Source organism: Arvicola amphibius, chromosome 2 (genome assembly GCF_903992535.2).
Source record: "Arvicola amphibius chromosome 2, mArvAmp1.2, whole genome shotgun sequence".
NCBI lineage: Eukaryota > Metazoa > Chordata > Mammalia > Rodentia > Cricetidae > Arvicola > Arvicola amphibius.
The window spans coordinates 58,033,542-58,060,998 of NC_052048.2; the positions used below are offsets into that span (position 1 = coordinate 58,033,542).

General features: G+C 44.0%; 1 protein-coding gene across 3 annotated transcripts in view; it reads right to left on the reverse strand.

Annotated features, from left to right (window-relative positions):
- Positions 1 to 1,712: 1,712 nt before the first annotated feature.
- Txnrd3 (thioredoxin reductase 3) overlaps positions 1,713 to 27,457 on the reverse strand; it is a 36,900-nt gene continuing 11,155 nt past the window's right edge. The window contains exons 7-16 of one of the 3 annotated variants that reach the window (XM_038319491.1): positions 23,181 to 23,323; positions 21,671 to 21,786; positions 19,841 to 20,066; positions 18,668 to 18,760; positions 7,346 to 7,422; positions 6,745 to 6,901; positions 4,413 to 4,520; positions 3,604 to 3,699; positions 2,418 to 2,552; positions 1,713 to 1,775 (exon numbers count right to left, since the gene is read on the reverse strand). In XM_038319491.1, coding sequence (XP_038175419.1) covers positions 1,713 to 1,775; positions 2,418 to 2,552; positions 3,604 to 3,699; positions 4,413 to 4,520; positions 6,745 to 6,901; positions 7,346 to 7,422; positions 18,668 to 18,760; positions 19,841 to 20,066; positions 21,671 to 21,786; positions 23,181 to 23,323 — 1,214 coding nt within the window. The remainder of the gene's footprint in view (positions 1,776 to 2,417; positions 2,553 to 3,603; positions 3,700 to 4,412; positions 4,521 to 6,744; positions 6,902 to 7,345; positions 7,423 to 18,667; positions 18,761 to 19,840; positions 20,067 to 21,670; positions 21,787 to 23,180; positions 23,324 to 27,457) is intronic. The other 2 variants (XM_038319492.1, XM_038319493.1) reach the window with 2 other exon arrangements.

Below are 27,457 nucleotides of genomic sequence, written 5' to 3' on the forward strand. Positions count from 1 at the left end.
TTATATATGATGCAAATTTAAGGTTATTTTGTTATAACATAATGTACATACATTTCTACTCTTATTTAGGATATTGTACCTATGCAGCTCATTTAACAATGTAATTTAAATTTCTAGTCCTTGAAATTTCTAGTCATTACAAACTATTTAGGATAATAGAGAAATGCAGTTTAGTAGTCAGACACCTATTACAATCAAACTTGTAGTTATATTAGGTATGTTTTTAAGGTCAAACAGATATATTTTGATAGACAAGTGGCCTTCAAACACTTTGGAGATCTACAGAATATGACATTTAAGATGTTTTGATATTATAAGGCTTTTTATGACAATGAGAAACATCTGCTCCTGGAAGTACCAATCTACTTCAGAGAAGATAGTGGGCATCAAAGAAACTCCATATGAAGGTTGATTTATTTCTGGCAAAAGTTTAGTCACTGGACAAGAAACTGTCCTTGCCTCAACTGCAACAGTACGTTGTCCAAACTGAACAAGCAGGTTACAAAATAAAATGACTGCTGAACTTTGCCAAGACAAGGTGGGAAGTCCTTCAAGATTCCTGCTTCACAGAAAATTCTGCCAGGTATTATAGGCCTGTGGAACAAAGATGGATGTTCCAACAATACAGAAGAACCTTGAGTGACATGACTGTCCAGACAAGCCAGCTGTTTCTGTCATTTCCTAGTTTTGGAAGTTGTTTGCTCTGCACTTCCTGTATACTCAGATAATATTATATCCTCCTCGGGTCTCTGATGGGGGTTGAAGACTAGATAGTTAATTTTTTTACAGTTTTCCTTGTTACCAAATTCAGAATAGAAATTCACACAAAAAAATGTAAGGTATAAGGTTGAGGATAGAAAGTGAGTTAGGTGAAAAACTTTGGACTCACTAAGAGAGGATAGATAATGGAGTATTTTCTTTGAATTTGCCAAATACAAAGAGACTAGATATTGTTAATGTAATTCTTACCTATATATGTTTTATATAATTATTGTACTTATTCTACATAGTTTTGTTATGTTAAAACATTCCCTTTATTTAGACAAAAAGGGGGAAATGTTGTGTGATATTTTGATCTTATCTGACAATAAAGTTTACATTAAGTCAGAGGTGGAGGTAGTCACTAGCAAACCAAAATTAACCATAGAGATCTTGGAGGGCTGAGGAAGTAGTAAAGCAGGGATGAGAGAGGATTTTAGCCCTTTCAGGTTGAGGAACAGAAGAGAGAGGAGGTCACTGGGGGCTTCTCTGTAGCTTCTCTGATCATTCAGGTTCTTACCCCGATATCTGACTCCCAATTTTTATTGATATAGAATAATTAGATAAACACTTCACAAGTCCACACTGAAAAATACAATATCTTCATGGAAACAAAGCGAGAGTCAAACACTGGCAACTGGGAAAAGGGGTGGGCTCACTGTGCCATCCTAGGCCTCGTGGGGGGAAGAAGGGGGGTGGGCTCACTGTGCCATCCTAGGTCTTGTAGGGGGAAGTCAAGTCTGACAGGCAGGAGTCGGCCTTGGCTCACCTCCATGGGTTCCGAACCAAGGCGTCAAGGATGCAGCCTGGCTGCTGCATGCCGTCAGCAGAGACTACAGATGCTGCTGCTGCTGGTCCTCTGGTACCTTCTCATCTCTGTGCCAGGAGAAATCCTGGAACATGGGCAGAGAGTGAGAGTGTGCCAGGGAAACCCAACAACAGCAGGGCTAGCCTCAGCAGCCTTTCTGAGTAATCTCCAGCCCTGAGGACTTCGTGATTTCCAGCGTTGTAAACACCTGCAAGAAAGAAGACACCACACGGCAATGACCCTGCTCTAAAACGATGTGATCCAGCAACACTGAGTGAACAAATTAAAACAGGTTGCTAATATAAAATATATTAGAATTTAAAACTCTGACAATGTGTTTCATAATTGTTTCTAAAGCGAGGCTACTTGAAGCCCATAGAAAGCACTCACTGGAGTTTGGAGAGACTCTCGGTGGGTACAGGGTTAGGAAGATGCTTGGTTGATAAAGAGTTACTCATGCAAGTGTGAGGGTCCAAGTCCAAGTCCCAAGCCCCACATTGAGTGGCACAAAGTTGTAAAATCTCCACATGATGGAGGCAGAAATAGTTGCATCCCAGGTCTTTACTGGCCAGCCATGTAGGCAGAGATAGGTATATCCTAGGTCTTGCTGGCCGGCCAGCCTAGCCTATTGGCAAGCTTCAGGCTAGTGTGACACCCTGTCTCCAAAAGAGGTGAACAATATGACATTCAAGGCTGTCACCACACACGCACATGCACGCTCACACATACACACACATATGCACATATGCTCTCTCTCTCTCTCGCTCTCGCTCTCGCTCTCTCTCTCTCTCTCTCTCTCACACACACACACACACATACACATGCACACACACACCCTCCTGTTCCTTACCTCACCACATGTGGGATGGATTCCAATAGTATCATTCAATAGCTGCTTCGTAAGCCCACATTTCATTGCAGCTGCAAATCCCTGTGTTATTTCACCAGCATTTGGCCCCAGAAGGTGAAATCCTACCACACGCTCCTTTAACACAGGGCAGAACAGAGAATTCCCATAAGCCTAGGGTCAGGACATAAATCCACTCCCTGCTGTTCACAGCTAAGACATACAGGGTCTCCTACAGGAAAGGAACTCGCAGAGAACAGCCCTCAAAGGTTTTGTCCATGGAGGTGGTAAAGTGTGGTTAGAACTAACCCGCACGCTAATTTACTACCACATCCAATCTGCCCACCTGTGATGGAGCTTGTGGGTAGGATGTGACTTCTGGATAACGCTGAGATGGGGCCACACAAAGCCTGCACATGTAAACAAAAGGCCTGCACTCGAGTACCCAAGGCGTCAGATCTTATTAGAGGAGGGTTTGAGGGCCCAGTGACCAGCTGCCTGCTCCTGACACTAGGCAGAGCTCGGGAACGGCCAGTAGAGGCTGCCAGCAGGGTGGTGAGTGTCCAGTCTACAGTGAGCCACAGGCTGTCCACTGACAAGACTTTCCATCGGATTCTGACCTCCATGAGGACAGATGAAGGGAGTGTGTAAACAGACGACAGAGCCAAGCACAGGAGACATCTCAGCTCCGTCAGTACCTGCCTGTTGCCCTCTGCGAACGCCTCTCCTAGGCACTCCACAAACGCCATACCGCCACACAACTGTACACCATGCACAGTGCCGGATGGTGGCCATGGTGTTAGCATTCACAGTTCAAAACCATCAGGGTTAAACTGTCGGCTCTGGGTAGCCAGTTTCTCACTGCCTGACAGACACAGTTGAGCCGGGAAGCAGTTCCTGCCTCAGCCTCTGCAAACAGCTGGGATATCATTCCTGCCCCAATTTCATCTTTAAAGATGTCATAAAAACGCAACTGGCAAGAATCCAAGCTACATTTTAAGACCACAGTGGGTGAGGCCTGGGGAGCAACCTGGGTTAGAGGGTGTGAGGTTTGGGGAGCACCCTGGCTAGAGTGTATGAGGCTTGGGGAGCAGCCCAGGTAGAGGGTGTGCTTCACTCAAATGAGGCCCAGGGAAAATGGGGTCTAACAGAGAAGAGCAGAAACCGCAGCATCCAGGCATCTACATACATTGTCGAATTTGTTGCAGATTATCTTTGCATAACAGGTATTGTTGTCTCTTCCAGCGACTGTCCACTCCAGAGGCCAAAACAAGGTGTGGTATACCTGGACCAAAGGGAGAGGCTGACATTAGCATGCACGGAACCCACTCCTGGATATGCTCTTTAGTCCCCTAAGGTGGAGACAACAACAGCTTGCAGCACTGGAAGCCCGAGGCCCCACCTAGCCCATTGATAGCTGCAGTGGAGCCAGGTTCCCGAAACGCCAACAACACGTCACTTTTGCTTTGTGCAGCCATTAGTCAGAAACAGAAACTGCCTCCTTTAGCAAAAGTCCATTTTCAAGCATTTAGAATGCTGTTGGCCCAAGGCACCACACCAGTTGTTATGTGGGCTGAGAAGTGGACAATGAGACCCCATTGAGGGGCGTGTTCGCCCCAAACATAGAAGATCAGAAGACACAGAACAGATCTGCCTTCCAAAATGAAGCACATCTCCTGTGCTACTGAGCCCAGCAGGGCACCCCCACCCTGCTCAGACAGCCAGGTCTCTGGGCGTCTCCTCTGAGTCACTGCACATGGGGTGAGGGCCTTTCAGACCTGTATCTCCACAGTCCTAATTCACATACCCTACTGCCCTCTCACCAAAGCTCTGTCCTTTTGATCACTTTGTGAGAGAGACAGAGTTTAGATTCACTTCAAATTCTCCAAATAGGAGGATGATTTCTCTAACATTGGCATGAAAGGGACTTGCAAAGCTACAGCATAAAAAGTGGCTTCAAGGAAAGATGGTTGATCATAAAGGAAGTATGGTCCTTACTTCCAGATTCTCTTTTTTATACACTTCGATGGCTTTCTCTTCAGACAGCCCACAGCAGCCATATTCCAGAGGTGTGAACACCGTGGTTGGGACGTTAACATAGTCACACTGGAAGAGAAACACACAACACTATGACTTGCTTCCAGCAAGCTTCTACAGCATGGGTTCATAAAAGGCAGTGAGTGGGCTATGTCAGATCAAAAGTGGTTACAAGAGCCAACCGATGGAAGACTGGAGGAGTCGAAATGTGCTGGTGAGTGTGTAAGTGAGTGTGCCCAAAATGTACTTATTATTTCATTCTCTGTGTGGATAGTTTCTTGAAAGCATGGTTGTAAACCACATGTGTGTCTGATGCCTACAAAGGGCAGAAGAGAGCATTGGATCCCCTGGAACTGGGGACACTTGTGAGTCACAAGGTGGGTGCTAGGAATCAAACCTGGGCACTCTTCAAGAGCTGTACGTGCTCTTAACCACTGAGCCCACTCCCCATCCCTGTGTATGCATGTTTTATGTATATAAATATGTGGATAGGTGTGTACACGCATGCATGCATGTATATGTATGTGTGCATGTATGCCTCTGTGTGTGTGTGTGTGTGTGTGTGTGTGTGTGTGTGTGTGTGTGTGTGTATGTAGAGGCCCGAGGTTGATACCGGGAATCATCTTCCATAACTCTTCCACCTTATCAAATGAAGCAGGGTCTCTTAGTCAAACCCAGAGATGGCTATACAGCTAGTCTTATTAGCCAGCTTGCTCTAGGGATCCCATCCCCACTTTCCAAGGCTGGAATTACAAGTGAGCCACCACACATAGGTTTTGAGGGGTCCCATCTGTGGTTCTTACATTTGGTGGCAAGTATTTAACCACTGTCCCACCTCCCCACTTTGCTGAACTTCTGTTGAGTTCTCAAGACAGCATCAAAACTGAAGTCAGAAGGGGCAATATGGTACTTGGCGACACAAGCACCAGCAGCTAGAGACAAATTAGACTGATGTCTACCACTTCAAAAAGACTACTCAGAGAACAGAAAAGCATACTAGCTAGAGTTATTTCAAGAGGAGAATGGGCTGAGCAACACAATTCAAGAGACCTGAGCATCTAGGAGAGAGGTTCACGTAGGAGCTACTTCAGTACGTTTGCTGTCTGGAGCCTTTTGTAAATGGAGCTGGGGGACATATGGCCTTCTACCTTCCCCTATGGCATACCCCAAGTACACTGAGAGGACATGCAAACTCACAAAAGTAGAGTCACCACCCGTCACCTGCTAGCCCAGCCACGGTACCCAGTGCTACTGACAGGGCAGAGCTTTCCAACCAAAGGAGAGACCCCATGAGGACACCACTATTCCCACATACCTCAAGTTACTTATCAGCTGATGATACACCTACTAGAAAAGCTCATTGCCTCCTCTGTGGAATTACCCAGATCCAAAATATTTCACTAAGGAACACCAAGACAGGAAACCACACTGTCCAGAGCAGCAGTTTTCATCTTGCAAAAGATGAAAGTGGAATCACAAGTGAATGGGGCTTACCAAGCAGGCAGTATAAGATGCTAGCCCCTTGCTCAGGAGGGGACACTCTCTGTGGTCAGCTGCAGCAGGCCACTTATGAACCCTGTTTCCAGTCCATCAGATAATTCAGGCATCTTTCCCTGTCCTGGGGCAACTGGCTCACAGCACTCTGACACATAACCACATCTGTGGACTGTCATCTGTGGGCTATCTGTGCCTTCACCCGTCTGGTGAGTCCTGGAGCTGGACCACAGTAATCTTCCACTATCACAGGACAGCACAAGGATGTAGAAAACACAAGTTTTATCAACTCTTTAATCGGTAGTAACTTAACTGCAAATTATCCCTAAAAACTCTTATTAGAAAATGAGTCAATGAGTGTTATTTGTACTAATTCTGAAATCCTAATTTTGATCAAGATACTATCTCAGGGCTGGGGATGAAGCTCAGTGGTAAAGCACTTACTTAGCATTCATGAGACCCAGACTTCAGCTTCAAACACACATACACATATAAATACACATGCAGACATGCACAAAGATAGACACACATAAACACTCACCCTTACACGGAAGATATATACACATTCACACAAAGTGGGAAAGGAGGAAGAGGGAGGGAGATAAGCATGCATATACACATCATATGCGTACAAACACATACAGAGAGACACATACACACACATATACAAAGGCATAAGCACAGACACACAGAGAAAAGACACATAAAGAGGCACAGAGACATATACCCAGACATATAGAGAGACACACAGACACACATAGATACAAACACACAGGTCAATAGTAGGGGAAAAGCTTACCTTTTCCAAAGAGGCCCCGAAGAGTCTTCTGGCTAGCAGCTTGCCTGCCTGAATGGCAACAGGCGTGAGCTCTGGTTTGCCCTCCAGTATGTCCCCAATAGCATACACATGAGGAACGTTGGTCTGTTCCACATCGTTTACTGGTATTTTGCCACTCCTGGTAGAGTGAGGAGGAAAACACACACTAAACACCTGGACTGCTGACTGGCACCATGAAGATCAGCAACACGGAAGCTCCCACAGCCTGGGCACCGAGGTGCCCAGTGACCTAGAAGACATCAGCTCAGCCCATGCTTCCTGCAGGTCCCCACAACCTTCAGGGCTCCAGAAGTTCTCTCTTTGACTCATGAAAGACATCAAATTACACTCTAAACTACAGACAGTGGGAGAACATACTTCTATGAATATGTTTCTGGATTGCTACTGATTACACGAGCTCTTTAAGGCTTGTGCTAAGAGTCCCTACTGGCTGATGCAGAAATTACTACCAGTTGGCATCATCAGTTGGTGAGAAATTTGAGGCATCAGAATACTCTATCTTATCAAGTTACAGAGTCTTATAGGATTATGTGCAGGAACAGAGCCACGACCCTACACTTACTTCTCATTGATTTTGACCCCGATCTTCTCCAGCCCTATTTTCCTTGTACAGGAGTCACGACCAATTGCTAATAAAACCTGCATTTAGAGAAGAGACCAGAGGCATAAATTATCCCCATGAGAATGACAAGGGATACACCACCACAGATGCTGGAGGCATTAAAAGGATAATGATGAGGATATTATAAGCAGCCTGTACCCGTGAATTTGATGGAATCCTTGAAAGAAATGGCTAGCAACAGCCTCGGTTTCTTCTCTGTGCCTGTGATAAAATAGCCTAACAAAGGCCTCTTAAAGGAGCCACAGTTCACAGTGGGGAAGTGGGGAAGCAACTGGTCATAGCACATCCACAATCAGGAACAAACAGTGATGGACGCATAGGCTGCTCAGCTCTCTCTCATGATTTATACAGGGCAAGGTGCCAGCCATGGAAGGGCACAGCCCACAGTGAGCAAGTCTTTCCATCTCAATTAACACAATCAAGATAATACCCCAAGCATGGACAGAGATCCATCTCCCGGGTAATTCTGGAGTCCATCTAGCCTTAACCATAACACCAATTTCACACAGGAAGCCCACATAAGCTTGTGGGTTGTGACCTCTCCAAGACTACACGTTTCTGTACTAGCCCAGAGTATCTCAGTCTGTGATAGGATTTTGGAGACAGGGAAGGATTTGGTGATAACTAAAGATAAATGAGGTTCTGAGTCCTTACTATGGCTTAGACAAATGTTTTCTAAAGGTTCTTGTATTAAAGAGTTGATCCCAGCCTGTGGTGCCCCTGGGAGCTGGAGAACCTTTGAGAAGTGGGGTCTATGGAGAGGAAGTGAGGTCACTAGGAGCAGGCCCTCTCAGGGGATTGTGGGACCTCGGCCCTGTCTCATGCTCTTTTCACTCATATGTCATGCCTTGCCTTAAACCCAAACCACACACAGGGAACTGTATCAACAGACATGCAATGTCTAACCTAATTATAGATACACACAGCACCAGTGGCCCTAGAAATGCCACCTAGACTTACCATGCCAGGCACTGAGGAGCAAATGCCACAACATGATAGTGTGATATGAAGTCTGTAGTGACAGAACCAAGCAGGGTGACTGGGGACCGGGAAGGACATGTTCCACTGCTCTAAAGAGTGTACCTGTTTCAGCACATGCATGTGCCAAAAATGACCAGTGGTACCACAGGACTGGTCATCTAACTGTAAGCTGTATATGAGCAACTGTATAGCAGTGTGTTGGAAATCTTAGCTGAAAGGGACTAATTCCTAAAAGAAGAACTAATAAATCAAAAGGAACTATTTCTTTTTTAAAAAAAAAAATGTGTTCACACATTCCCCTAGACAATTTAAATTTAGACGTTCGTTCTATCAGTAAATTCCATAAGCACAAAAATCCAATCCTAATATTATGTAAGATGTGGGGGACACACTATCAATGTCTTTCATGAACCAGAATAATCTTGACAGTTAAGCCTAAAATGTTTAAGACGTAAAAGACAATTATAAGCCAAAGCCTGGTGTGACGACACACACAGTTATCCCAGCACTTAGGAGACCAATGCAGGATGACCACTGAGTTTAAGGCCAACCTGAACTATATAATGAGTTTAAAGCCAGCCTTGTCTATTTAGTGAGAGACTGACTCAAGCAGACACACAAATGCATATACACACAAACACCCATGTGTACACACACCCTCACATACCACACGTGTTCTATACACCAATATGACTCAAAACTATAGATATCTAAATTCTAAACAATTAAATTAAAATCACTGAACTGAGTCGATAGAATCCAAAGTTGGCTGATGATTAGGAAGTCACTCAACACCTTGACAGGTTTAAAAGAAACCAGTGCTTCCCAATAGCTGCAGAAATAGTTACAACCGAAGATCTGTGCTTAATTTTAAAATAAAGAAACAAAACAAAGTGAGTAAAAGGAAGAAACAATTAGCAAACAAAAAACAGAATGTCCTCAATTGCCCACCAGCGCATCGTGGAGAGTTTCACTCTTTCAAACCTGCCTTTTGCTACAGAGAACAGGCTGGCCACATGCTGTCACCCTGCACATAAATCTTGCACTGGGGTCCTGGCTAGTATGTTGTTCTAGATGGCCTTCTGTGGCTTTGATAAACACTGGCCTACCAACTTGGGAGAAAAGCGTTTATCCTAATTTACACTTCCAGGTCATAGTTTATCATTCTGGGAAGTTGGGGCAGGAATCCAAACAGGAGCAGAGGCAGAAACCACAGAGGAAGCTGCTCCCTGGTCCCTGTTCAGCCTGCTTTCATGTTTCTTCCTGCCTGGGCAGCATAGTGTGTGTGGAGGGTGGCCCTTCCACTTCAATCAGGAAAACAACCAAGGACAGGGACCACACACCAGCCTGATAGAGAAGAGTCCTCCATTCCTCTGTTGAGGTCCCTTCTTCCTGATGTCTCTAGTCTGAGTCAAGTTGACAAAACTAACCATCCCTTATAGCTGATAGGAGACCAAACTGCTCTTCCTGCCAGAGAATATGACTGTACACACAGAAAATCCACAGCAATGTAAGCAAAGGGTTTCAGGAAAGAGTTACACAAACAATTTAAAAACCTCACAAAATTAGCATTTTTATACAGCAGGCGCAGGAAAAAGACAAAAAGAAATCTATAGCTCACAACTCCAGCTTCCTTACCAGAGGCCAGGCTGGTCCTAGGGACCCCAGGCAAGACACTATATACAACCAGCTAATAATCCCTAAAGCTGGCCCAACAACCCCAGACTGTACCTCCTTCCCTGGACTCCATATTCCGGCCCACTACCTCAGCAGAAAGCTTCTGCTGTACTAGAGGCCATGCCCTACTAGGAATCCCAGAGACCAGGCAGGTACCCATAACTCCAGAGGCCACACAGGTACTTGGAACCACAGAGGCAAAGTTGGCACCCAAAACCCAGAGGTTTTTCAGAGTGTAAAAAACCAGCAGAGACACAAATGAACCTGAAAACTTGCCAGTCACCAGAACCCTTGAACAATTAGACCAGAAAACCAGAGAGGAAACAGAAACTAAGGAATGAAATACCCATCTAATAAAGACAAACTCAGGGAGCCCAAATGCCAGTGTAATCGACAACAGGAAGGGCAATATGGCAACACCAGCGTCCAGCTATCCTATGACAGCAATGAAGTACACAACTGAAAAAATAACCTTATAACAACTTTATAAAGATGATAGCGGTCCTTAAAGAGAAAATGAAAACAAATCATTGAAGAAATCGAGGAAAAGACAAACAAAAATGGAGGAAATCAATAAATCCCTTAAAGAATGTCAAGAAAGTCAAGAAAAAAAATAAACAGGCAAAGGAAACTGTTCAAGATCTGAAAATGAAAATAGAAGCAATAAAGAAAACACAAACTGAGGATATTCTAGAAATGGAAAATCTGGGTAAGTGAACAGAAACTACAGATGCATCACCAAAAAATACAGAAGATGGAAGAGAGAATCTCAAGCACTGAAGGAAAATAAAGAGAGAGATTCATCAGTCAAAGAAAATGGTAAGTCGGGCTGGAGAGATGGCTCAGAGGTTAGGAGCACTGACTGTTCTTCCAGAGGTCCTGAGTTCTATTCCCAGCAACTACATGGTTGCTCACAACCATCGGTAATGAGATCTGGTGCCCTCTTCTGGCCTGAAAGCATACATTCAGGAAGAACCCTGTATACATAATTAATAAACAAGTCTTAAAAAATTTTTAAAAAAAGAAAAAATGGTAAGTCTAAAAAAAAAAATCCTAACACAAAACATCCAGGAAATCTGGGACACTGTGAAAAGACCAAATCTATGACAATAGGAATAGAAGAAGAGAAGAATTCCAGCGCAAGGCCCAGAAAAATATATTCAACAAAATTAAAGGATAAAAATTTCCCAATCTAAGGAAGGACATGTCTATAAATATACAAGAAGCTAACAGAACACCAAATAGGTTGGACTAGAAAAGAAAGTCCCCATACCACATAAAAATCAGAACACTAAATACAGAGAACAAAGAAAGAATATTAAGAGTTGCAAGCAGAAAAGACCAAATCACATATAAAGGCAGACCTTGATGTGGGAGAGTCTTCTGTTTGTGTTGATTTCATTCGTTAATAAAGAAACTGCCTTGGCCCATTTAATAGGCCAGCCCTTAGATGGGTGGAGTAGACAGAACAGGAAGAAGAAGGAAGTGAGGTGGTGTTACACAGATTATTCGATATGGGTTAGTCAAGATGTAAGTAAGAGGCTGAAACTAATGGGCCAGGCAGTGTTTAAATGAATATAGTTTGTGTGTTGTTATTTCGGGGCATAAGCTAGCCAGGCGGCCGGGAGCTGGGTGGGATAAAAAGCAAGCCTGCCCACAGCTCATCACTACAAGACCTACTAGAATTACTCCTGACTTCTCAGTGGAGACTCTAAAATCTAGAAGGGCCTAGAGAGATGTCTTTAAGAGATCATGAATGTCAGCCCAGACTATTACACCAAGCAAAACTTTCAAACACCATAGATAGAAAAAACAAGATATTTCGTGACAAAGACAAATTTAAACAATATCTATCCACAAATCTAGCCCTACAGAAGGAATTAGAGGGAAAATCAAACCCAAGGAGTTAACTACACCTACAAAAACATAAGGCAATAATTAATCACACATAGGCAAATGCCAAAGAGGGAGAAACACACATACACACACATACCACAACCACCACCAACAGCATAACAGAAATTAACATCATCAGTCACTAATATCTCTCAATATCAATAGACTCAATTCCCCAATAAAAAGACACAGGCTAACAGAATGGATACAAAAACAGCATCCATCCTTCTGCTGCATATAAGAAACTCACCTCAGCCGGGCACTGGTGGTGCACACCTTTAATCCCAGCACCCAGGAGGCATATCTCTGTGACTTTGGGGCCAGCCTGGCCTACAAGAGCTAGTTCTAGGACAGGCTCCAAGGCTATAGAGAAACCCGGTCTTGAAAAACAAACAAACAAACAAAAAAAGAACACAAACACCAAAGACAGAAAGACATACACAGACATTACCTCAGAGTAAAGGGTTGGATTTTCTAAGCAAATTGACCTAAGAAGCAAGCAGATGTAGCTATTCTCATATCTAACAAAACAGACTTCAAACCAAAGTCAAACAAAAGAGATGGAGGACACTTCATACTAATCAAAATTCAACAAAAAGACACTGCAATTCTTAACATCTATGCCTCAAATGCAAGGGCACCATATTTGTAAAATAAATATTACTAAAGCTTGAATCACACATCAAACCTCACACATTAACTGTGGGAGACTTAAATACTCCACTCTCACCAAAGGACAGGTTATCCAGACAAAAACTAAGTAGAGAAATAATGGCGCTAATAGACATCATGAGTCAGTTAACCTAACAGATATCTACAGAACATTCACCCAAACACAAAAGTATATACCTTCTCAGCACCTCACAGGACCTTCTCCAGAATTGACCATATACTTGGTCACAAGTATACAAGAAAATTGTAATAAACCCCTGTTTTTTTATCACACAACCATAGATTAAAACTACATTTCAGTAACAACAGAAACAACAGAAAGCCTACAATCTCTTGGAAACTGGACAACTTTCTACTGAATCACCACTGGTTTAAGGAATAAGTAAAGAAATTAAGGACATCCTAGAATGAAAATGAACTTACAACATACCAAAACTTATGGGACACAATAAAAGCTGTGTTGAGAGAGGAGTTCATAGCACTAAGTGCCTGCATAACTAATTTGGAGAGATATCGTACTAGCAAATTAACAGCACACCTGAAAGCTAGAGAACAAAAAAAAGCAAACACACCCAAGAGGATTAGACAACAGAAAATAAACAAACTGAGAGTTGAATCAATAAAATAGAAACAAAGAGAATGATACAAAGTATCAATGAAAGAGTTTCTTCTTTGAGAAAATCAACAAGATAGTCAAATGCTTATTCAAACTAACTAAAAGGCAGAGAAAGACTATCCATATTAACAAAATCAGAAATGAAAAGGGAGATATAACAACAGACACCAAGGAAATCCAAAGAATCATTAGGGCATACTTCAAAAACATACACTCCACATAACTGGAAAAATCAAAAAAAAATAGATAATTTTCTCAATCAATACCATCTACCAAAGTTAAATCAAGATCAGCTAAACAATTTAAATAGACCTATAATTCCAAAGGAAATAGAAGCAGTCATTAAAAAGTCTCCCAACCAAATAATGCCCAAGGCCAGATGGTCTTAGCACAAAATTCTACCAGACTTTCAAAGAAGAGCTAATACCAATACTCCTCAAATTACTCCACAAAACAGAAGCAGAAGGAACACTGTCAAATTCTTTTTATGAGGCCACAGTTACCCTAATACCAAAACCACATAAATATTCAACAAAGAAAGATAACTGCATGATGTGGGATTCCCCTCTGTATGCTGTGAATATGTTTTATTACCACTGGTTAATAAAGAAGCTGCTTTGGGTCTATGGCAGTACAGAATAGAGCAAGGCAGGAATTCCAAGCAGAGATAAAGGAGAAAAGAAGGTGGAGTCACAGAAACGCCATGTAGCTGCCCAAGGAGACAAACTCCAGAGAGCCTTACCAGTAAACCACAAGCCTTGTGGTGATACATAGATTAATAAAAATGGGTTAATTTAAGATATTGGAGCTAGCCAATAAGAAACCTGATAGATCAAGCAGTGTTTTAATTAATATAGTTTCTGTGTGACTATTTCAGATTTGTGTGGCCAGGAAACAAACGGGCCTCTGCCTACAGCTACAGACCAATTTCCCTCATGAACATTGATGCAGAAATATTCAATAAAATACTCACAAACTGAATCCAAGAACAGATCAAAGAGATCATCCATCATGATCAAATAGGCTTCATCTCAGACATGATGTTTCAACATATGAAAAACTATCAATGCACTTCACCATATAAACAAAATGAAAGAAAAAACACATAATCATCTCATCAGATGCTGAAAAGCATTTGACAAAATCCAATACCCCTTCATGATAAAAGTTTCAGAGAGATCAGGGATATAACAGACATACCTAAACATAATAAAGGCAATATACAGCAAGACAATAGCCAATATCAAATTAAATGAAGAGAAACTTAAAGCAATTCCAGTAAAATCAGGAAAAAGACAAACCTGTCCACTCTTTCCATATCTATTCTGTATAGAACCCAAGTCCTAGCTAGAGCAATAAGACAACAAAAGATGATCAAGGGGATACAAATTGGAAAAGAAGTCAAATATCACTACTTGCAAATAAAATGATAGCATACATAAGTAACCCCAAAACTTCTACTATGGAACTCCTACAGCTGATAAACACCTTAAGTTAAGTGGCTAGATACAAAATAAACTTTAAAAAATATCAGTAGCCCTCCAATATACAAAAAACAAAAACAAAAACTAATGGGATGAGAAGGAAACTAGGGAAACACCACACTTCACAATAGCTGCAAATAATATAAAATATCTTGGTATATATCTAATCAAAAGTGAAAGATCTATATGGCAAAATCTTCAAGTCTTTGAAGAAAGAAATTGAAGATATCAGATGGAAAAATTTCCCATACTCATGAATTGGTATGACTAACATAGTAAAAATGACCATCCTACCAAAATCAATCTACATATTTAGCACATTCCTCATTAAAATCCCAACATAATTCTTTACAGATCTTGAAAGAACGATACTCGATTTCACATGGAAAAACAATCCCATACTAAAAGAACTTCCGGAGGTATCACCATCTCTGATTTCAAGCTCTACTACAGAGGTCTAGTAATAAAAACTGCATGGTATAGGCATAAAAAGACAAGTCGATCAATGGAACCTAATCAAAGACCCAAACTTAAATCCACATACCCATGGACACCTGATTTTTTATAATGAAGCCAGAAATACACAATAGAAAAAAAGAAAACATCTTCAACAAATTACTCTAGTCTAACTGGATGTAGCATGTAGAGGGATGCAAATAGGTTCATGTTTTCACCCTGCACAAAACTCAAGTCCAAGTGGATCAAAGACCTCAATGTAAAACTAGATACACTGAATTTGTTAGAAGGGAATGTGGGGAATAGCCTTGGATGCACTGGCACATGAGACAACTTCCTGAGCAGAACACCAATAGCATAGGCACTAAGACTGACAATTAATAAATGGGACCTCATGGAACTGAAAAGCTTCTGTAAGGCAAAGGACATCATCAACATGACAAAATGGCAGCCTACAAAATGGGAAAAGATCTGCACTAACTCCACATCTGACAGAGGGATTATTTCCAAAATATATAAAGAACTCAAGAAACTAGACATCAACAAACCAAATAATCCTATTTTAAAAAATGGGGTACAGATTTAAACAGAGAACTCTCAACAGAGGAATCTCAAATGGATGAGAAGCACTTAAAGAAATGTTCAACATCTTTAGCTGTAAGAGAAATGACTCTAAGATACTATCTTACACCTGTCAGAATGGCTAAGATCAGAAACACGAATGACAGCTCATGCTAGTGATGATGTGGAGCAGGGGAACATCCTCCTGCCAGTGGGAGTGCAAATTTATACAGCCACTTTGGAAATCAAATTAATAATCCACCTGCCTCAAGACCTATCTATACCATTCCTGGGCATATACCCAAGGGACACTCTACCACACCACAAGGACACTTGCTCAACTATGTTTACAGCAGCTTTATTCATAATAGTCAGAATCTAGGAAACAACCTAGATGTCCACCAACTGAAGAATGGATAAAGAAAATGTGGTACATTTACACAATGGAGTATTATTCAGCTGTTAAAAACAATGACATCAAGAAATTTGTCAGCAAATGTAACTAGAAAAGATCATCCTGAATAAGGCAACTAAGACCTGGTATGTACTCATTTATAGGTGGATATTAGCCATAACGTAAAGGATAACCATGCTACAATCCAAAGACCTGAAGAAGCTAGGTGACAAGGAAGGCTCAAGAGGAGACACATGAACTTTGTTGTGAAGGGAATATAGACTAGACATCACAGGTGGGTGTGGGGGAAGGGTCTGTATCGGGGGTGGGATCAGGTGGGTGGGAGAATGAAGGGAGGGAGTACTGTGAAAGACAACAGGAATAGGGGGCCTCCCTGGGATGAGCTAGAAACCTAATGCAATGAAACTCCCAGGAATCTGTAAGGGTGAGCCTAGCTAAGACCCCTAGCAATACAGAGATACAGAGCTTGAACTGGCCTTCTGAAATCAGGCAAGTCTTCCACTGGAGGGACTGAGACCCCAACCACATAACCTTTGACCTACAATTTCCCCTGCCTATAAGATATGCTGAGGTAAAGGTGGCACAGAAATTGTGGTGGTAACCAATCAATGAATGGTCCAGCTTAAGAACCATACCATGAGAGTGAACCTACCCCTGACCCCTGCCTGCTTGGAAGTCCAGGACCCAGAGGCTAGATAGAACCAAACACGACTGGCAACAAAAAGTCAATGAAATTATTCTTAATGATATTCTGCTATACACATAGACTGTTGCCTAGCCCCATTGTCATCAGAGAGGTTTCACCTAGCAACTGATGGAAACAGATACAGAGACCCACAGACAAACATTAGGCGGAGCTCAGAGAACCCTGAGGAAGAGGGGGAGGAAGAATTGTGAGAGCAAGAAGGGTCAAGGACACCACAAGAAAAACCACGGAATCAACTAACTTGTACTCAGAGACTGAACTACCAATGAAAGAGCTTGCATGGGACTGACCTAGGCTCTCTGCTTATGTTAGGTTGTGTACCTTGTCTTATGAGACTCCTAACAGAGGGAGCAGAGGCTGTCTCTGACTCTGTTACCTGCTTTGGGGACCCTTTCTTCCTACTGGTTGCTTCATCCAGCCTCAATAGGAGAGGAGGTGCCTAGTCTTACTGCAACTTGATATACCATGACTGGGTGATACCCATAGGAGGCCTGACCTTTTCTGAAGAGAGAGGAGTAATAGAGGGAGAAAAAACAGGTTGTGGGAAGAACTGGGAGGAGAGGAGGGAGGGAATAGAAAATGTGATCAAGCTGGGAAAATATTAATTACAAACTGGAAAAATACATACAATGACAATTTTACACACACACACACACACACACACACACACACCGCAAAGAAACTACTTGTGACCATGTAATACACAGCACCTAGGAACAATGCCATTTACTAGAAGCCTAAGCGACCTCTGCTGGAGCCACTAAGATCTCAGCTCCTGGACTGACATACCATGTTCATGGACCACTAAACACATCAATAGCCACCATCTGTACACACCATGTGACACTAAGCAAAGCCTTAGTTGGTGAGTGTCTTCTGGCTTGGGTATGCACTTTTGTTTTGCTTGTTCCTCCCTACACTCATGTTTAGTTTTTAGATATTTATATAATTCACACAAAGAAAGATTACATAGCAGCTGTACAGTATCTACTAAGACTGTAACTGAGAGACCCTCTGGCACCTCAGTCTCTCGGGTCATTCACACTGGTTCAAGAATTGGGAATTGTTTGTCTTTAAAAAGGAAAGCTTCAACATATAAGAGAACACATGAAATTTGTCTCATTGTCTGGCTTATTAACTTAAGCTGATGTCCTGAACTTCATCAATTTTACTGCAGATGACAGAATTTTGTTTCATTTTTACTTCTGGATGATAATTTATTTTACGTGTGGTATATGACTTATATCATCAGGTCTTTACTCTTTCATCTGTTGGTGGGCACTGAAAAGGCAACCTTAAAGTAGAATTGTGTTTAGCAATTGGGGAGGGTCTGAAGGGGAAGAAAGGAATGTCAGTGCCAGAAGCGTGGCAAGATAAGACCAATGTACACCCTATTTATTGGCAAGAATAAAGTATCAAATATCACTAATGGATGTAATTAATATGTGACAATAAAGTTTTTTAATTATGAAAAAAAGGAAAGCTTGATTTATTTGTTTATAAAATACACTTGATCTTTACCAGAAAATTTTCCAAGTAAGCTTATATATGAAATATCTTATTCTCCAGAACAAGAGACCAATGAAGTTTGGATGTTGACTTCCAGAGCTCTGTGGACAGTCACGCATGTATACACTTCACCAGAGAGTTCTTTACATGTCACTGAACATGAGTGTCGTGGCAGCCCCCTGATCATAGCTGCTGTCTCCTCTTACAAAGAACTGGAAAGAATAAACCCAGTGTCATTTCCCAGTACCTTCCTCCACCCTTTGCAAGAACGCTCACCACACACACTCACCGTGTTGTATGTCCCTTCAACTGTTTCCGGTCCTTCCGTGGACTTAGCCACGACTTTCAATACTCCAGGTGAGCCTTTTTCCATTTGTTGAACCTAGTAAGGACACACGAGGTACTGGCTCTAACATGGCAGAGAACACACTAACCAAAGGATACTCATGTATGGGGGTGCTTAAAGGGTGATGATCATGTGTGTGTGTTTGAGCACAACAGAGATATCTGGACTAAGCAGAGAAAGAAAACATCCATGTTCTACATTTTGCAGTTAGAACAAAATCGAGGATTCACTGAGATTGGAGCCCCCACCAAAAAAAAAAGGAACAGAGGGAGGCTTCCAGGTGTTGACTTAATAAGTGGTTCCACTGGGAGAGTGAGGAAGATTAGCAGGGGTCTAAGTGGGCAGCACAGTACTTGGATGTCACCTTGTCATATCTGAAGTGCAGTGCTGTCTATGAGCCTTTCTGAATGAGCGGGGGGCTCAGGAGAGACACCTAACGGAAGCTGTTAATATGAGTGCCCTGTGTACTCACACAAAACTTACAGCTACCGACCACAGAAATCATTCATGAAATGTACAGGGCGGTGAACAAAGATGCAGACAAAAACAAATGGGCACCAGCATCTGCTGGCTGAGCAGACTGGATGGGGAGGTACAGGTTGGGGACTCATCAGCCAGAACAGCAAGCACTTCGCAGAGGAGACATGACATTGTGTGCAGCAGAGAGGCCTGTAGTGTATGGGCGCAGATATGACCACTGGGATTCCTGAAAAGCAACTTAAAAAGGAGTAAAAATGGGTGTGAAACAGGCAACAAATCAGAGGTGGCGTGCAGAGGGTGTTTGTAAAGGAAAGGAATGATGGGAACTCTGTCAGGAGGCATGCAGGGCCACTTTGTCTGAGGACGAAAGCTGACGAGAAGACAGAAAGCTGAAGAAGTCACAGCCTTGAGAAGATCACAGGGAAAGAAGGGAGACTCGGGGTGGGTATGTTTGCAGATGTGGGGTAGACACGTCACCTTCAGCCCTGCGTGAGTGTGTGCAGACCTGGGTAGACACGTCACCTTCAGCCCTGCGTGAGTGTGTGCAGACTAGTTTATTAGATGAAATGAAAGAGGGTAAAGCTTTAAAAAAGATTTTTAAAAGACAGCAAAATGGTCCACGCTGCCCATACTTGCCAAAACAGGAATGAATTTCCTCTGGAACTTGACACCTTGTTGTTCCAGGTAGGATCCCACCTTCTCTGCCATTTCTTGATCAAAGCCACGAAGAAGGACAGAGCGTACCATAACTGTCACGTCTAACCCCAAGCCAGCCAGGAACCCCGCACACTCCAGACCGACATAGGAGGCACCTACGACTAGCGTGCGCCCAGGGCAGTATGGCAGAGAGAAGAGGTCATCACTGAAAGAGACAAGACAAACAGGGCAGGCTGTAATCACAAGATGGGTTTCAGTGTGCTGATCTTTGGCTGGAAAGGCAGTTCGGTGCCTGAGTGGAGACATTAGAAGACCACAACAGCTTCTAGAAGCTTCGAGTCAGGTCTACTTGAGAGGACATGGAAAAGACATGAGTCAGTGCATTCAAAATCAAGTAAGATCACAAACAAATTATTTAAAAAATAAAACAGAGGGCCTGAAGAGATGGCTCAGTGGTTAAGTGCACTGTCTATTCTTGCAAAGGACCGGGGTTCAGTTCACAGCACCCATATAGTAGCAAACAGCCAACTCTAACTCTGGTTTCAGAAGATCTGATGCCCTCTTATGGCTTCTGTGGGTACTGCACACATGTGGTGCCCAGAAACACATGCAAGCAAACTTCAGTACATAAAATAAAAATAAATTAATTTAAAAAATTAAAATAGAGCCAGGGTGGTGGTACACGCCTTTAATCCCAGCACTCAGAAGGCAGAGGCAGGTCGTTCTCTGTAAGTTCAAAGCCAGCCTGATCTACAAAGCAAGTTCCAGGACAGCTAAGGCTGTTATACAGAGAAACCCTGTCACAAAAATCCAAAATAAATAAATAAGAATAATAAAATAAAATATAAAGGAAGTATTTTGTTTCACAGAGGCACTGTGTGTTATGTGGATGTGTATGGCATATGAGGTATGTGCAGTGTGTGTGTGTGTGTGTGTGTGTGTGTGTGTGTGTGTGAACATGTGTGGCATGAAAAATTTTATAGTGTGTGGCATGTAGTATATAAGCTATGTGTAGGATGGGGTATGTGTGGATCGTATGATCTATGAGATGTGTGGTATGTGTGATGAGTGGTATGTATGGATGTGTACAGTGTATGTCTAGTGTGTATGTATGGTGTGTGTGGTATGTGTGGTGTGTGGTATGCGTGGATGTGTACAGTGTGTGAGGTATATATATATATATATATATATGTGTGTGGTGTGTGGTATGCATGGATGTGTAAGGTATATGAGATATAGATAGTACGTGGTATATGAAGTAGGTACTGTGTATAAGATATGTGCATTAAGTATGGTATGTGTGCTGTGTGCAGATGTATGGTGCATGAGTTATGTGATTTGTATGGTGTTGGTGTGTGCAGTCTGCGTGGATGTGCACAGCATGTGAGGCATGCGTGGTGTATATGGTTATGTGCGGTGTGTGTGGACCTGATGAAAACGTATTTCCTCAGCACACATCTGCTTCACAGTCTGAAGTCCCTGCAGGGTCACCGGGGAACAGTGTGGGAAGAGCAGCGCTGCCCTTGACCAGCTAACTCATCTCTACCCTTGGCCATGCGACCTCACAGTTAGGCAGCTTTGCATCTTTGCTTCCGCCTCTTCTGGCAATTACCTAGAACCAGCATGGCTTCTGCGTAGGTTCTGCCTGACCTTACATCTCTTTGCTTTATTATGTTAACTGGGGCTTCTTGTGCCATGTATACTTCTATCATGAATTCAAATCCTCCGTGAAATAAGACAAGGCACATATAAAACGGGAACATTAGCACACACAATGCAGCAAAGGTGAAAGGGTCTATCTACTTTTACCTCGTAATACAGTACTCCTTATCTCCTTGGACTCCCAAGTACCGTGGCCTTTCACCTGTTGCTATGACGAACTTTGAAGCAGTGTAAAAACTCTCCTGTCCTTTTTTATTGGTTGCCTTGAAAAGAAGGAAAATGAATTTCAGCACCCGCTAAGTCTCATTCGGGAGTGACAGGAATGCAAAAGTCAGCAGTGCCGTGTGACGGGCACCACACAGACAGCTCAAGTCAGCACAGCGCAGGGGTCACAGCCCCACTCTGGGGCTGGGGTGGCAGAGTTTAGGATGGCTTCACAGAAGGCCTGGAGACAAGAAGACCGCCTCTCTCAGACTGGTGTGGCTAAGTCTACGCTGCATTCGCTTATCTGATGACTGAGATCATCCTGAGGCAGTACCACCCTGAGCAGGCTGTATATGAAAGCTAGCTGAACATGAGTCGGGGAGCAAGCCAGTAAGCAGCTTTCTTCTGTGGTTCCTGCCTCTGCTCCTACTTGCACTCTTGCCCTGAATGACCTGGGAGTGTAAGCCTGGAAGGGAGGCTGGTGCTAAAAATGAAGGTTCTCACATACCACGCCACAGATCCTCAGCTAAGGAGAGCCTGCAAGAGCTATCAGTTATTGGTGATTGTATGAATAATTCAAAATGCATTTCCAGGTAAGAAATTACAATGCTGACGATGGTGTTTAAACAAGTGGATGTCATGACCAGCTGGAAGGTGGCACCGAGCCAGTGGCTTCTTAGGACAGTTGTGAAGCAGACAAGTGAGGGCAGGTGGGACTGAAGAAGCTCTGTGCGGGCCTTGAGGGAGAAGAGGGCCCCAGGGGAGGCCGGGTGGGCAAGGCAACTCAACCATCTGCCAGGCCCCGGACAGGTTGAGAAAGGAACTAACTCATGTTGCTACAGAGTCTGGAGGGGTTGAAGAAGCAACTTCAAGCTGACCAGGCCTCACCTGTCACAGCTGGTCTAACAACTGATCCTGTCAAGATTGTCTCATGCTGGGTTTGCAAAAAGTACAAAACTATCCAGATGTCGATGGTGATACTAACTGCACATGGATCCATGGAGGGCAATGCTTGATGTCCATCCTAATTACAATTTAAAATGGTGGTCATTCAAATGACCTCATTTCCTTACAGAGATTCATGGTATATAAACATCACATGCATAACCTTGTAAAGCAGCCCCTACTGGACACTGCAGACTGAAGGTTACATTTTCATTTTCCAAACGCTCCCCACTGCTGAAATACTTGTCTTGTGCACCTCAAGCTATTTAAATATTTTTGAATAACATTGAAATGAAAGGCAAACAGTACCTTTAAATTAAGAGTTCTTTAAAATGCGCGTGCTACAATTTATCTTGGTATGTAATCAACATGCAGTGGTGTGAAGAGCACATATGTGAGGCTACGTGTTGTGTGACACACCAGCTGCCGTCTTTAACGTGCAACATGGAATGCCCAAGGCCAAGTATACAGAATGGGAGACAAGGAACCAGGAGAATCCAGGTAGTACCTTGATTTTGTGCAGCTCGACAAACTCCCCGTAGGAGTTGACGTAGTTCACGCCTTTCTCCCGAAGGGTCAGCCGGTAGCCCCAGTTCAAGGAGCTAATGTGGTTCTGAATTGCTTCTGTCATGACTTCCCAGTTGTGTTTTACTGGAAAACAACCAGGGGAAAGGCACACAGTGAAATTTTGTTGCTGATGTTTCTTTCATTTTTGAAACAGGGTGTTTCTCTGCTGCCCAGGCTGGCCTTGAACTTGTGATGTTCCTGCCTCCTAGGATCATATGTGGTACCATCACACACAAGCAGATTGCATGTGACCACACATGAGCCACAACACCGGTTTAAAAACAAGAACATGATGTAGCTTAAATCTTTCATGTGTGTGCTATGCTTTTTTCTTCCCGTTTCACATTACAAAGTGTGGGAGAAGACGGAGTTCTGAGAAGAAAAAAGGGAAAAAGCCACAGACAGGTGCACACCCCACAGGGCAATGGCCACCATGCAAGGGGAGGGTCACTCTGTCAGGAAGATCCTCTCAGAAACTTCTTACACCAGACAGCCTGCTTCCCTCATCCCACCAGGTGGGAAGAAGTCCTTGGGTTGAGAGGGACAAAGAAACCCACCTTCCCTTAGGGCATGTGTTCAGCATTGCACAACACTGTTAAAATCAGTGTTAGACATTCACAATACAAGCTTTGCTTCTCTGTCCATTTTCCGTCCAGGGCTGACTCGGTTTGCACTGGATTTTCTGTTGTCATAGGCTTGGCAAACACTTTCCCAGGCCGGGGTGGGAGTTCTCCCTCTGGTGACCCAGCAGAGATTCTATGCATAGCATTAAAAGGGACAATAATGTGACTATGAGCAATGCAAACAGAAACCTTTCTTTGCAGGAAAGGTTGTGGTGGCACTGCCCTTCCTTTGGACATAAAGACTGCCCCTGTGGTGGTTTGGAAGACAGTGACCCCCAAAGAGAGCGGCACTATTAGGTGTGGTTTTATTGAAGTAGATGTAGCCTTGCTGGAGGAAGTGTGTCACTGTGGAGATGGGCTTTGAGGTCTCATGTACATCCAAGCCATGTCCAGTTTCTCAGTCCACTCCCTGCTACTTGCAGATCAAGATGTAAAAACTATCGGTTCCTTCTCCAGCACCATGTCTGCCTCATGCTGCCTTGCTTCCCGCCATGATGATAATGGACTGAACCTCTGAACTGTATGTGAGTCACCCCAATGTTCTCCTTTATAAGATTTGCCATGGTAATGTTGTCTCTTCATGGCAACAGAAACCCTAACGAAGACATCCCTCACACAGTGAATCATTGGGAAAAAAAATTGCACAGCACCCCCTGGGTTGCAATATTAGGCCAAGTAAAACACTTATCCCAAAGTGTCGTCTTTGCTTATTTTTAGTAGAGCAGGCTGAGCCGAAAACAGCAGCAGGGACAACAGACTGTGAGGCAGCCACTGCCATAACAGCTGCAGCAGAGGTGGAGCTGTGGAAAGCAGTCGGAAGACCAGCCAACAGGAAAGGGGAGCCATGTTCCTAGCAGGGCCTTGGCAGCAAGGGGGCCGTTCTGCATGGGGCATACAACTAGAGGCCAAGGTTAAGCCTATGGAAACCACCAGTGGTCTTGACAGGGGGCAGAGGTAGCAATGACTCCTGAAGAGTCCGAGCTGCCTGTGGAACTCCACTGCAGCTGCCACAGCAAGCTGCAAAGGGTACTCATCCAGCCTAGGGCTGAGGAATCCCCACCTCCTAATCCTACCATTCCCGGATGTAACACTAGAGGGCGCCATCTGCTGCCACTCCTTCCAGCCTGAGTCCATACCCTGCTGAACACCAGCACTTTCTCTAGGTGGAGCCAGGGCAGTCCAGCCAGCAGACAGTGGCAGACATTGACCACGGTCCACTCGCCTGGCCAGCTTTGCTCACTTCCACTCCCAGTTGGCTCCCTGTGAGATGCTTTTGTGATAGTAAGTTTTGGTTTGTTTGTTTTCTCAGTGTTGGGAATAGAACCTGGGGCCTCGTGCACACTAGGCAAGTCCTCTACCAGGTCCTTACATTTCCTTACAATAAATGACTGGAACTCAGAGTTGCCTTTCCTCTCACATTACTGACCAGTTCTTTCTGGCATGAGACTAGGATTCAACTGCTGGTGTTTTCCTCCACCAGTCTCTTCTAGGTGGGACTCTGTCCTGCCTATGGGTGCTGGACTGGAGGCTCACACGCACCCCTGTGTGGCTCCACATTCACAAGACACAAGAGCCTGTCTGGGGAATCTGGTCATAATTGGGTGAGTCTAGAAAACAAACCAGCAACTGAGGGGTGGGTCCCACCTCTTTCTCTTAGAAAGCCCCTCTCTAGCCCCAAGCACAGCTAATGGCACCAGGGTTTGGCAGCCTGGAGAGGTCACTTCCATTACTGCATGCCCTCGTGAGGCAATGTTCTCCACAGTGTTTGCAAACTGCAGCCTAGAAGACCCTGCCTTCCGGCCCTCTGCGGAACTTTGATTGCAGTGGTCCTGTTCAAACAACCTTTACTGTAAAAAGCTGGAGCCCCAAACATGGCTGTGCATCATCCTGCACGTCCTGCGAACAGCCAAGTCCCAGATCCCCGAGCTCCTCAGAAGACCAACTGGCCTAACCTAGGGCCTGGCTGTGTTCCACCCCGTGTCTATTCCTTCACTGTTAAACTGGATGAGAAAAGTCACCCTCTGTTCAGAGAAAGCTCAGATAGTCTCGCAGGTTTATTTTTTCCAATATAAACTTTAAAATGATCACTTTTGAGCTTTGAAGGGGGAAAATAAATTCTCAGATTGTGCTGGGTCTGCATAGTTATGAGCTAATCTCGAGATACGGCCTCTTCACAATATTGAGACAACCCCTCTAATTCGCAGTTCCTTTTGGTGTGCACTAACAGTCTTCCCATGCACACCGTTAGCTTTGCTCCAAGGCATCTCATCATTTTTGTCATTTTTCACTATATTTTTAGCTTGTTATGGCTGGCAAGTAAGAGATGTGATTTTCACACTAACTGAACTAATTAATTCTAATATTGCTAAGCTCAATCTTTTATATGTCCTAGATACATCACATCGTAAAGTTAGACCTTTCCCCCATTAACCCTTTTCAAGCGTATGTCCTTTCCTCCCTGTGCAGTGGCCAGGGGCACTACAGCTGTGCACGGGGTGGCCCTGGGCACTAGAGCTGTGCACCGGGTGGCCCTGGGCACTAGAGCTGTGCACCGGGTGGCCCTGGGCACTAGAGCTGTGCACCGGGTGGCCCTGGCACTAGAGCTGTGCACCGGGTGGCCCTGGGCACTAGAGCTGTGCACCGGGTGGCTCTGGGGCACTAGCGCTGTGCATGGGGTGGCTCCGGGACACTGCTTTTCTTGAGTCTTAAAATACCCCAGCCTCCGTTTCCTAGTCTTGTCCATCGACATCCTCAGTCCCTACTTTGTCACCATTTGCTGTGACTCTGCTTCACAGCTCTTGCTCAGCTCTCTCTCCAGACAACCCTTCCCCAGAGAGCTAACCTTCTAGGACGTTCTGCAGATGCTTTCAGTAGAATGTGAAACAACATAAGGACTCACGGAGGAGTATTCTTAAATACAGAAATCACACCCAGACACCAACCCACAAGTAGAGAAACTTGATTCCATCTACCACCAGCTCCTACATTAATACCCTCGGTGAGTGGCCTGGTGAAATGGGTCTCATCTCAGCTACCACACCCAGCTACTAGCTGCTACTACTCAACCGAACCTAGCTACTAACTGAGCCTGCCTGTGTTGTCCATCTCAATGAGCCGCAGCCCACACCCAGTGTGCAACCTAACGCCTGCCTCTCTCCTCCACCTTAGGGAATCTGCTGGGTCTATGACTGTCAGTCACTTGCAATACTCTAGACAGGCACTCCCCACATCTGCATCAAGGTCTCTGGAGAGAGATGACTCAAACTCTCCACAAGGTCTCCTGACACCGCCACCATGAAGACTCTCCACCTCTGTGTTCTTCTGGTCACCACAGCCCATCACCTCTGCATTACCAGCCTCCCTAAACCCACCGCCCACTCTCAGTCCAGTATCTTTGCTCAGGCCTTTGCATTTCCTGCCTCATTTCTTCCTCCTCTTCCCAAATTCCTTAGTGCTTCCAGAAAGATCTCTAAACTGCAGCCTCGGCTTCTCCTGCCTGAGCTTAACCCTCGTTACCTCTGGGATAAAGTCTAACCGCTTAGCTCTCTAAGGTCACCTCTTCCACCATCTTCACCTTACCCGCTCCCCAATAGAC